This window comes from Sinohyriopsis cumingii, chromosome 1 (assembly GCF_028554795.1).
Source record: "Sinohyriopsis cumingii isolate HCF-2022 chromosome 1, ASM2855479v2, whole genome shotgun sequence".
NCBI classification, from domain to species: domain Eukaryota; kingdom Metazoa; phylum Mollusca; class Bivalvia; order Unionida; family Unionidae; genus Sinohyriopsis; species Sinohyriopsis cumingii.
In genome coordinates, this window is record NC_142961.1 from 164,172,035 (window position 1) to 164,185,951 (window position 13,917).

At 35.9% G+C, this 13,917-nt stretch overlaps 1 protein-coding gene across 1 annotated transcript in view; it reads right to left on the reverse strand.

Moving 5' to 3' along the window:
• The window catches only part of LOC149808297 (methionine synthase-like), a 193,985-nt gene that overhangs the window by 64,880 nt on the left and 115,188 nt on the right, over positions 1 to 13,917 (reverse strand). Inside the window, exons 25-27 of the mRNA XM_089975738.1 lie at positions 9,276 to 9,357; positions 8,793 to 8,891; positions 2,186 to 2,261 (exon numbers count right to left, since the gene is read on the reverse strand). Of these exons, the coding sequence (XP_089831864.1) occupies positions 2,186 to 2,261; positions 8,793 to 8,891; positions 9,276 to 9,357 (257 nt within the window). The remainder of the gene's footprint in view (positions 1 to 2,185; positions 2,262 to 8,792; positions 8,892 to 9,275; positions 9,358 to 13,917) is intronic.

A 13,917-nucleotide genomic window follows, 5' to 3' on the forward strand; every position in this document is an offset into this window, starting at 1 on the left:
CATATTTATAATACACAGATCATACAGTATATATACATGGGACCTAGAGAATTGCAATTATAATGCACAGATCATACAGTATATACACATGGGACCTTGAGAATTAAGTAATTATAATACACAAATCATACATTATATATATATATATATATATATATACACACACACACACACACACACACACACACACACATGACCTAGAAAATTGTAATTAAAATACATAGATCATACAGTATATACAAATGGGACCTTGAGAATTGTAATTATAATACACAGATCATACAGTATATATACATGGGACCTTTAGAATTGTAATTATAATACACAGATCATACAGTAGATATACATGGGACCTTGAGAATTAAGTAACTATAATACACAAATCATATATTATATACACATGAGATCTAGAGAATTGTAATTATAATACACAGATCATACAGTATATATACATGGGACCTTTAGAATTGTAATTATAATACACAGATCATACAGTATATATACATGGGACCTTGAGAATTGTAATTATAATACACAAATCATGCAGTATATATACATGGGACCTAGAGAATTGTAATTATAATACACAAATCATGCAGAATATATACATGGGACCTAGAGAATTGTTATTATAATACACAGATCATATAGTATATATACATGGGACCTTTAGAATTGTAATTATAATAAACAGATCATACAGTAGATATACATGGGACCTTGAGAATTGTAATTATAATACACAGATCATACAGTATATATACAAATGGGACCTTTAGAATTGTAATTATAATACACAGATCTTACAGTAGATATACATGGGACCTTGAGAATTGTAATTATAATACACAGATCATACAGTATATATACAAATGGGACCTTTAGAACTGTAATTGTAATACACAGATCATCCAGTATATATACAAATGGGACCTTTAGAATTGTAATTATAATACACAGATCATACAGTATATATACATGGGACCTTTAGAATTGTAATTATAATACACAGATCATACAGTATATATACACATGGGACCTAGAGAATTGTAATTACAATACACAGATCATACATTATATACACATGGGACATTGAGAATTATGCAATACACTGATAATATATAAGCTGGGACCTAGAAAATTATGTAATTATAATAGACAGATCATACATTATATATACATGATTAGTTTTCAAAATTCTAGTAGTAAGAAGAAATTTTATGTTTTGGTCTGAACAATTACAGTTTTGTCTATCAAGAGCTAAAATATAACATTGGTGAATCTCTAGTTGTACATCATGTCTCAAAAAATTCACATCAATAATTTGGTGTCATCAAACTTGTAGTTTAAACTTACACCTTTCCTTTGCTTTAGATCATGCCATAAATTCATTGAGATATTTTTTATATTATTTTTTTGGTGGTAATTCACTTTTTATTACTTAATTTCACAGATATGCCTTTGACTGGGGCAGTCTTCATTCATCAGGCATGGATTATCTTCACCATGCGTCATCAGATTCATGGTCTGTGGTGGGACTTTCTTCATTCATCAGGCATGGATTATCTTCACCCTGGTTCAGTAGATTCATGTTCTGTGATGGGGTTAGTCTTCATTCATCAGGCATGGATTATCTTCACCGTGGCTCATTAGATTCATGTTCTGTGATGGGGGTAGTCTTCATTCATCAGGCATGGATTATCTTCACCCTGGCTCATTAGATTCATGTTCTGTGATGGGGGTAGTCTTCATTCATCAGGCATGGATTATCTTCACCCTGGCTCATTAGATTCATGTTCTGTGATGGGGGTAGTCTTCATTCATCAGGCCATGGATTATCTTCACCCTGGCTCATTAGATTCATGTTCTGTGATGGGGGTAGTCTTCATTCGTCAGGCATGGATTATCTTCACCCTGGCTCATTAGATTCATGTTCTGTGATGGGGGTAGTCTTCATTCATCAGGCATGGATTATCTTCACCATGGTTCATTAGATTCATGTTCCGTGATAGGGGTAGTCTTCATTCATCAGGCATGGATTATCTTCACCATGTGTCATTAGATTCATGGTCTGTAGCATATTGATTAATACCAAGAGAATGAAAATAAAGCCTCAGTAAGTTAATGCAGGGGAGACTACTATTTTCATTCTTTTTACATTTTGCCAATTCCCACCCCCACTTACCAACAACAGGATCTGTAGCCCAATCTATTTCAAGTTTCTTCTGTCTTGCAGCCTCTAAAGTGAGATATTTTCTGTCCTGAAATTTTTAAAATTCTGTGTTACTTCCATCCTACACAACTAAGATCAATTTTTCTCAGCAAACTCCTGATTTACTGATACCAAAAGACTTGAAAACGTATATTTGTATATCAAAATTCAGGTATCTCTGAGCTGGTACACTTTACAAACAGTGCTTGCAGTTTATTATTTTTGATATGCTGATACAAATCAATTTCCATCAATCTGACTGGCCCAAACAAGCAATAAAATCCTTGCTTAATAATCCCATTACTGATTGGCTGTGATTTTGGGAATTTTCCATACTCCATCTTTGGGACCATTTTTTTAAACTATTACCATTAACAATGTAGTGGCAGTCTTTCCACTTGGTAGCAAAATGGACATAGGGAAATAGTGAGTTACTATCACAAAACATTCATAGTACTTGTTACGCAGGCTGGAATATAGCCTTTTAAGAATTTTCCGAATGTCAACTGAGAACACAAATCTATGCAGATAAATGCCCAGTAACATACTGTAATGCAGACGGTTTCCTTTATATTGCTGTTACCATCTGGTATACTCTTTCACCCCACCATCTAGACAAAACATGGTTTAAATATCAACATATAAACTCACCATTCTCAAGAAGAGAGTGCCAACAAATGCTGGTCTCACACATTACAGAAAGTTATCAAACCACAACATTCTTTAAAATCAAAAAACGCAAATATCTAATTAAAAAAATTTTAAATCTGGGGATTGCTTGACACAAATGATACAATGCATGTATTGTTAAATCTGGGGATTGCTTGACACAAATGATACAATGCATGTAATGTTAAATGTGGGGATTGCTTGACACAAATGATACAATGCATGTATTGTTAAATCTGGGGATTGCTTGACACAAATGATACAATGCATGTAATGTTAAATCTGGGGATTGCTTGACACAAATGATACAATGCATGTATTGTTAAACCTGGGGATTGCTTGACACAAATGATACAATGTATGTAATGTTAAATCTGGGGATTGCTTGACACAAATGATACAATGCATGTAATGTTAAATCTGGGGATTGCTTGACACAAATGATACAATGTATGTAATGTTAAATCTGGGGACTGCTTGACACAAATGATACAATGCATGTAATGTTAAATCTGGGGATTGCTTGACACAAATGATACAATGTATGTAATGTTAAATCTGGGGATTGCTTGACACAAATGATACAATGCATGTAATGTTAAATCTGGGGATTGCTTGACACAAATGATACAATGTATGTAATGTTAAATCTGGGGACTGCTTGACACAAATGATACAATGCATGTAATGTTAAATCTGGGGATTGCTTGACACAAATGATACAATGCATGTATCCTCCATATTCAGTAAAACCTTTAGATTTTAGTACAATTACTGCATCAAGTAAGCATTCCTGCAAACAAATACCCAAAAAATGGAATGATGTTCATTGTCATATCCAATAATGTCCATGGTGAAACGGATACACCTTTCAGTGGAAATTTTGTAAACAGTCTCTATGAAATCCATGTATAGGGCATCACAACTACTTCAGATGACCTGACCTAAGTGAGCTATTTGACATCACACAGCAATTTCCATTGGAGATTCAGTGTTGAAAAATGATTTTGTCCATGTCAAATGTAACATTGATTTGTAATCACTGAGTTCCACTGCACTGCAATCAGTGTGAACACATACAACAAGCACATAATTTCAGATGTACCATCAGATTGGGAGAATGATGACTTTCTACAACAGGAGATATGGTCACTCATCAAAAGGAGGAGGTGGAGATTGTGCAAAGGTCACAATCACCAGGGGTTTATTCAAGGCTGGGGTTTTTTGGATAGAAAAGCAAACAGCAAGATGCGGCTTATCATTGACTTGAGTCACCTCAACCAGTTCAATGCACCACTGAAATTAAAGATGGCGAGATCAATCTGTCTTTCCATCTGAAGGGACAAGTGTGCCATCAGTATCAATCTGACTGACATATTTTCATGTCCCTATCACCCCATACGATAAAGATTTCTTCGTTCTGCTTAATGCAACACATGGTTTATCAGGTCAAAGTCCTACCCTTTGACCTCAGCATCAGCACTTGTTTTTTTTATATACTAATGTCATGGATTGCGTTGTCACCTTGTTCTGGTCAACTTCATCTATAATGATGGCAGTGCACCTAGACAACATTCTCCAGAAACATAAGGTAAATTTTGTTCTACTCCAAGACATAAACAATCTTCTCTCACTTTAAGATCATCTAGGCTTTCTAGTGAACTGGAAAAAATCCAAACTCCATCCATCCTAACTTTTTGTCCTTTTGGATATGGAGTTTATCACCAACCTGAATCTGGTATGATTTCCTCCTGTTCACATAATCAAGATCATCAACCTCATCGAGTCTGTTTCCATCAGGACTTGAATTTCATTGAGAGAGTTCTTGCAACTCTTGGATGATTCAATGTGGCAGCAGACTTGATCCTGCTCAGCTGTCTTTTTATGCTCCCCTTTAGATGATGTTGCTAGCACAATGACACCCCTTTTCAAGTCTCTGCAATCAAACAGTCATGATCACAACCGCGATATGATCATTCCTGCGTCAGTGGTACAACCTAGGTTGGCTGACCCTGGGGATCCCACTGGAGATACCCCAAGTAGAAATAATGGTATGTAATGATGCCAGTATATATGGTTGGGATGTCCACCTGTTGCTAGACTTCACTGCTGTCGGCAGTATGTGGGAGCCTCTACACATGAACGTTCTAGAAATGAAGGATGTCATCAATGCCTTTCAGTTAAAAAAAGAGCTCTCTCTGGCATAAGAGTCCTCATTGTCTGAAACTCTGTAGTGGTGACCTATCTCCTCAAAAACAGGGGGGCACCAAATCACCAGGCCTGATTTTGCAGTTTTACATTCTGTGACAATCTCCATATCAATGTACAAATGAGGCACATTCTGACCAGACTCAATGTTTTGGCAGAAAGTCTATCCAGGAAAGGTCAAGTCCTACACATGGAATGGTCTCTCCATCAATCACTCTTTACCCAGACCTGTACACTTTTTGAGGCAACCAATGATCATCCTTTTTGCAATAAGGTGGAATCACAAGTTACCCAACTTCATCTCTCCAATCACAGACCCAGAAGCTTGGGCTGTGGATGTGGGATGGGTTGTGTGCATTTGCCTATCTCCCACAGGTCTGATACCAAAAATAATCCAAAGTTACAGGATTAGAAATGGAAGATGATTCTGATAGCCCCTCTCAAATGGGACAAGTCCTCGGTCTCTGATCTACTTGCTCTAGCAACAGATCTGCCCAGGAAGATTTCAGTCAACCTGAATCTTCTCAAGCAACCATGGTTATGGCTGTTTCATTCCTTCCTGGACCATCTTCTTCTACACACTTGGCTCTCACCAGCGATTGTGGAGAATATCTTGAGGGCAAGAAGGACCTCCACTCTGAAAGCTTATGAGGGAAAGTGGCATTCTTTCTGGGATGGTTACCACACCAATAACAACATCATTCCGAGTGCCTCAATCCCTCAACTGGCCGATTTTTGTCTTTGGCTTATTCAAATGAAACAGCAGACCCCAATTACTGTAAAAGGCTACCATTCCATGATATCAGACCCATTCCGATATCATGGTAGAGGTGATACTGGACATGATAAAGACCTATCTGATATTTTAGCCAATTCTGATCTCAAATGACCAAATTCTCTCATTGCAAAATGGAATCTATCTTGGGTTTTAACATGGCTTAATTAAATTAAATTCTAGTCTCTAGTCCACACATTGCTAAAGTTACTGTTGTACAAAACATGTTTCCTGATAACTTTAGCTTCAGCATGCAGGGTAAGCAAGCTACATGCACTTTCCATCAACCCAAACTATCTTCAGTTCAGATCAGATGGTTCGGTGGTCCTCTTGACACAACCAGGTCTTGTAGCCAAAAATAGGTTACCATCTGTTGGTAATCAAAGAGTCATCATTTATTCGCTCCTTTCCATAGACACATCGAGATCAGTGGCCATGCAAGATCCTGTTGGCGCACTCAAGCTCTACTTGAAACAAACAGAGGCAAATCATGGCATGTGCATATACCTCTTTCTTCATGTGAAAGCCAGGAAAAAAGATATTACCCCTCAAGCACTTGCTTTGTGGCTGAAATGGGCTAAAACTTTTGTATTCTCAGAATTCTCACAAGATCAGAATTGCCTCATGAAGATTACTGCTCATAAAATTAGAGCAATCTCTATGAGCCTCACATTCACACATAATATTTCAATCCAACATCTAACAAAGGTTGTTAGTTGGCATGCAGAGCCAACCTTCACAAGTTTTTATCTCAGAGATTTCTTAGCTTCGTGGAGGCAAACCCTGAATTTGGTAGGTCCAGTGGTAGCAGCCCAGACGACCACCAAACCCAATTAAAACAATCAACAGAGTCTATCAGCTTTGATGGATTAACTAGTGAAATTTTGTAGGTAAGAAGATTCCAGTAATTATCTTCTTAACCATAGGTAGGGGCCATGGATCAAGTTACCCTAGGCTGTGTTGCTAATGTAATTCAAGGAATAGGTTATTGTTCACATGGAAATCCAGCCATCATTCCCAAGAAGGATGCCAGAGGTAGAGGTCGGATGCTCAGCATTCCCTCCTCCTACTGGGTATTACCTATTCTCCTAATGTTATTGTGATTAGGAAACACATTTGAAGGAGAAAGCAAATTTTTAAGTAAATTGTGTGTCTCCAAGAATACTTACCCAATCAAATAACTTAATAACCTTCCCAACCACCCTGCCGTGTCAGCAACATCACATGGTGGCAATAGGAGGTAATGGACAAGATTTATTTCCCTCTGACTAGATATGATACACAGAAAGACATTTTTCATCTCATAGTAGGGCTGGATTTGTGAGGTAGAAGGCTAATATTCCTAACGTAATGTGATTGGGCAAGTATTCTCAGAAAAATATAAGGATATATTTTCTACAGGTGAAAATATAGGAACGAATTAAATATGAAAACATCTTGCCAATATATATATATGTCTGTCAAATATTCTATTTATCTGGAAGGACAGTTGATCTGTGAATTATAATTTCTTAAAAGAAGATGTAATTTTAAATGGCTAACGGTAAATAGTTTGGGACAATTTTCATGCGGAAGAAATGAAAGGAGCAGCAACCTAGTTATAATTGAACAAAATATAGAAAATCATTTGTTCTTCTATCTAAATTATTTCCACTAATAAAAGCTATGATAAAAAGAATCTCAAATGGGTAAACATGCTGAATAATTTCCAGTTCCTACCTGTCAATGCTCACAAAAACTGGAAATTATTCCTCTCATTTCATAAATTCAGTATTAAATCATTTGAGATCTATTTATGACAATATTAGTTATTACTAGACACATCACACAATCCATTTTGATTCTGTTGTATACATGTCTCTCTCTTTATAGTACTGTCCATAAAAACATGTTGTGAGAAAACCTTATACTGAAGGATGCTGCAATAAGGCCATGCCATAATAGTACATTAAAACACACACACACAAACATATATATATATATATATATATATATATAGGTGTGAAATCACATAATAATTGGTTTGTAAATAGTAAATTTAAGTGAAATAATTCAAATAATTGATCCATGACCATACCCAAGTTACAAGAAGAGGTGGTATGCTGAGGTGACATACCCATATTATAAGAAGGGCTTGTGTACGGAGGGAACATACCCATGTTATAAGAGGGGCTGGTGTACTGAGGGAACATACCCATGTTATAAGAGGGGCTGGCGTACTGAGGGGGCATACCCATGTTATAAGAGGGGCTGGTGTACTGAGGGGACATATCTATGTTATAAGAAGAGATGGTGTGCTGAGGGGACATACCCATGTTATAGGACAGGTAGCTGTACTGAGGGGACATACCCATGTTATAAAAAGAGGTGGTGTGCTGAGGGGACATACCCATGTTATATGAAGGAGTGGTGTACCAAGGGGATATACCCATGTTATAAATGGGGGGTGTACTGAGAGGACATACACGTTATAAGAGGGGGTGGTATACTGAGGGGACATACTCAAGAAGGGGCTGGTACACTGAGGGGACATACCCATGTTCTAATTAGAGGTGGTGTGCTGAGGGAACATACACATGTTATATGAAGGACTGGTGTGCTGAGTGCCCATACCCAAGTTATCAGAAGGTTGGTGTACCGTGGGGCCACCAAAGTTAAAAGAGGGGATTAGGTACTGAAGGGCCATACCCAAGTTATAACAGGGGTGGTGTACTGAATGGCCATACCAAGTTATAAGAGGGGTGGTCTATACTGAGGGGCCATATACCTTGCTTGTATATATATACATATGACCACAGTCGAAGTACTGTAACATAAGGTCACATGGCATTATGTCCAGATGAGCTACAACACAAAATCTTGACATTGTTGCCATAGTCACTGCTGGAAAGTGATACACATGCTCAATTATCTGTTAATCTGATGTACCTTGAGTGAGTCGTAGTGTTCTGAGCGGATCTCTTCATATTCGTCCTGTATTTCCTCCACAAAATCGTCATGATTCACCTCATTTATAAGGGCAGAGCACTGTAAACATTTATATGGTATTTCAATGGTTCTCAAGGATAAAAGTTTATTTATTTTTTTTAATTAGAAGTAGTACATATATTACCAATCTTTTAAAGAAAAATATTAGGCCTTTTCTGAGAAATTATTATGCAAGTTCTTCAATGACTGCTGGTGTGAATTCAAATCTTGTGATATAACAGCTGTATTGTATACTATACAGGTGGTATTTCATACAGCAGGGTAGCATTTGATATGATAGGTCAGTATTTGATACAAAATGGGGTAATATTGGATACAATTGTGACAGTATTTGATACAACAAGTGTGTATTTGATACAATAGTTACAGTATTTGATACAAGCGGGTTACAAACACGATTTTAAAATCCATATTAGAGCTTACCACAACAACACTCTTAGAGGCATCTAGTACATGAATGGTGGGACAGCTGTATCTGGGGGCAATCTTAACAGCTGTGTGGGTCCTGAAAAAGATTTATACAATAAAAAAATGTATATTGACACCAGTTTTGATTCAGCTAGATTATGTTCAATAACAAGAGACCTAAGTGGGCCTGACACTGCTCACCTATTAATATCTTCCTAACAGGTGTTTCCTTTTTGAAGTTTGCATAATTTCTGAAGTCCACAAATATTTTCTCTTTTGTTCAATGAGTGTTTTGTGATTACTGGATCTCTCTTATATTTATCTTGTCCGGTGCTGGCATGTACTCAAAGTTTCCATTCTTATTATTAACAGAGTAGCAGGTAAATAATGACTTCAGTGTTGACACTTCCTACATTTACCAACAGGCTCTCCAATGTCAGCAGTCTTTCACAGGGTATCAGCTATTGGGTACACTTTAATCATCATATTTTACAGTTTTTTTTTATTACAACTTATACAACAGTTAACATAAACATAGCAAATTTATGTACCATAAGGTATGGACCACTTCATTTTCAGCATGTGGGGAATGGTGGCATGAAGAGGGGTGGCTGCAATTTTCATTTCAACAGAGAAATTTTATTTTATTTTAGCTCAAGATAATTAATATTTTTTCAAAAGATATAATATTGTGTGATTTTGATATATCAGAGCAAGATGGTTTATACCGGCTACTGACAGACAGACATTTTAAACAATGTGTCAGTTCACTGCCTTAGAACATTACATTAAATTGTTGGTCCCTAATATAATTGTGGTGTAAAGTTGTATGTACAGCAAAATGCTCAGAAATACCATGATACAAAATAATTGTGTGGTACCCAGCTCTGCTAAATCAAGGTCTATGTATTTTACAAAGAACTTTAATCAAGGTCTATATACTGTACAAAATACTCTAATCAAGGTCTATGTATTTTACAAAGAACTTTAATCAAGGTCTACATATTTTACAAAGAATTCTAATGAAGATCTACATATTATTAAAAAAATTCTAATGAAGGTCTATTTATTTTACAAAGAATTCAAATGAAGGTCACATATTTTAGAAAGTTGTTGTTGTTGTGGGGTTTAACACTATTTTTCAGCACATGATAGGCAATGCATGGGGGCCAGTATTAATGGTGGAGGAAGAACCCGGGAAAACCCCAGGAAGAACCACCGACCCACGAGAAGCTACTGGCAAGCTTTCTCACATATCCACATTGGCCGAATCCTAGACTCGAACCCATGCAGACAGAGGTGAGATGGCAGTGATCCATAATGGACAGCGCTTTTGACCACTTGGGGCCCCTATCTTAGAAAGAATTCTAATAACGGTCTACATATTTTACAAAAATTCTAATGGAGATCTATGTATTTTACAAAAAATTCAAGGATTATACACAGACCCATAAATAACACAACTAGGTTCCCATCAAAATACAAAGAATAAATGTAATCTTCCTTGAGATTTTGCTGCAAGCCATCCCCAAAGCTTGGTAACTATAAATGTTGGAGAACAAGAGATACTGAACAAAAACCATTTGACTTCTTTCAACCACTGACCTTGACTTTTATTCTATTAACTTGCTAAGTTTATTAACTGTAGCTAGTCTAGAATTCAAGTTATTGTGAAAATCCATTTTCACTTTGGGTCAGTGACCATGACCTTTTGATCCAAAGCTGACAGTGGTCTTCCTTACCACAAGAACAAGCCAGTGACTAAGTATGGTAGCTGTAGATGGCAGACAACTCAAGTTATGAAACTGGTAAAAGACAGATGGATGGATGGATGGATGGACATCACAGCATAATGTGTGCCACCATTTGGTATACATAAATGATATCAAATATAGGTAGCCTAGTGGTTAGAGTATCCACCTAGGATGCGGGAGGTTGTGGTTTCGATCCCCAGCCAAATCATACCAGAGACTAATAAGAATGGTACAAACAGCTGCCTCGCTTGGCACTCAGCATAAAGAGGTTTGTGTTATGATTGGTTGGCCTGGTGTCAGGATAATGTGACTGAGTGGGACATCATGCCACATGTCTGCAGCATGATGCCCAGTGCTAGACATCACTATAAACTGTCACAATGCAGACATCGTAGCGATATGACTGAAAAATTGTTAAAGCTACATTAAAAAAATCCAAATTCAAATATCAAATATAAATTATCAAACATTTCTTTTCATTAAACTGAATCTGAAATTTTACAAATTGTTAAAGTGAGCTTGCACAATTAGCCATTTTATGAGGCATCCAAAGGAGACAAAATGAAAAAAAAACCTTTGCGTTATTTCATATCAAAATTTTTTGTGGTAACTTAAAATGTTTAATGTTCTTTACATATTTCCAAAGTATAAATAATGATTGGGGGGGGGGTACTGAATGTTGGTTTCGCACATGCCCGTACAGAAATTTCTCATGGATTCCATATGGAATACTTCAGGAATCCATATGGAAGAGATATGGACTGAAAAACTTGTGGAATCAGAAATTTATTCCATATCAATTCCATAAGTACTTTACAGCAAGTGAAAATTCCATATGGAATAAAGTTGCAACTTTAATCCATAAGCACTTTTTTCCATATGGAAAGCAGGCTCATGTATTATAGCATCATGGAAAATACTCTCTGAAGAATTAATAACCTAAACTATCTGATTCAAATAGAAATGTTGGTGGGAGTTAGAGTACATGTATATGTCAGTGTAGCTGATGTGGAAGGATGAATATATACTCATATAAATTTTGTATGCAAGAAAGAAAATGAGGACAAGTAAAACCTAAATATTATTTGATAATGTCTGTCAAAATAAAATGTATGATCCATTTTAAAAATTATTGTGAATATTTATCATTGATTCCCAACAATAAGAATCATTAGACAGTTTAATAGAAATCTGAAGCAGATTTTTTATGGTTTAGGCAGAAAGCACTTAAAAAACCCGTCTGAAATCCGTTTTAAGTAAGCCTGGAAAATTTTGAACGAGAAGGACTGTAAACCAAATTCCATATGAACTATTTACAAATTCCATATGGACTATTGCCAAATTCCATATGGATTATTCACAAATTCCATATGGAATTTTAATTTTATTCTGTATGGACAACCTACATATCTCATGGACTAATTTACATAATCCATGAGCTATTTCATATGGAGTACATAAGGAATCCATAACATTTCCATATGGATACACTGAAATCCATAAGAGTACTTCAGCTGTAGAATAAAAATGTCCATATGGATATTTCTGTAAAAGTACGTATGGATTCCATATCCAATCCATGTGGAAAATTTTGTACGGGTGGGGCTTATTGCCTTGCATTGGCCCTGATTGCACATAACCATGCAAGATTATCTGCATCAGAAATGGCAATTATTTTATTGCACATAATTAAACAAGGATTTTTGCCCAGAAAGACAATGAATCAAAATACCTTGTGATGACTTTCTGTATTCATAATATTTATAATTAAAGTTATGATAAATATATTTTATCCATTTCAGGGAAAGAAACTGACTACAGTCCCCCATTGATGTATATAAAGAAAAATAATGAACACTCAAATATAGAATAAATGCTATCAATGGCCATTAATGTAAAAAAATCCATCAGTGAAATTTCACTATTGGTCTTCATTTGTGGAACTGTAACTGTCTATGTCACTCAAGCCCATTTTGTGAAAAGTACAACTATAATGAGTCATCATGATGGCTTAAAATAATATAAATGTAACTGAAATTTCCAACTTTACTATATGTCTTACTGTTGTGTGATGTTTTTAATGGCAACATTATCAGAGAAAGTTTCTAAACAAGATCATGTTTGGCTTCTATTATGAGGAAAGAAATTCTGTCTTTACAATGGATATTTCTTAAAACACTCATTTTATTCGCTTCCCACTCCAGTTTAATTATTAATCTGGCTAATTTTCAAACAATATCTAAACTTGCAAAAATACATGAAACACTACATTATCATAAGCCTGCATTATCACTGGGAACATTGCATTAACATAAGCCTGCATTATGACTGGGAACATTGCATTAACATGAGCTTGCATTATTACTGGGAACATTACATTAACATAAGCCTGCATTATCACTGGAAACATTGCATTAACATAAGGGTGCATTATTATTGGGAACATTACATTAACATAAGCCTGCATTATCACTGGAAACATTGCATTGATTTAAGCCTGCATTATTACTGGGAACATTACATTAACATAAGCCTGCATTATCACTGGAAACATTGCATTAACATAAGCTTGCATTATTACTGGAAACATTACATTAACATAAGCCTGCATTATCACTGGAAAGACTACATTAACATAAGCCTGCATTATTACTGGGAACATTACATTAATATAAGCCTGCATTATCACTGGGAACATTGCATTAACATAAGCCTGGATTATTACTGGGAACATTGCATTAACATAAGCCTGCATTATCACTGGAAACACTATATTATCATAAGCCTGCATTATTACTGGGAACATTGCATTAACATAAGCCTGCATTATCACTGGAAACATTGCATTAACATAAGCCTGCATTATCACTGGAAACATTGCATTAACATAAGCCTGCATTATT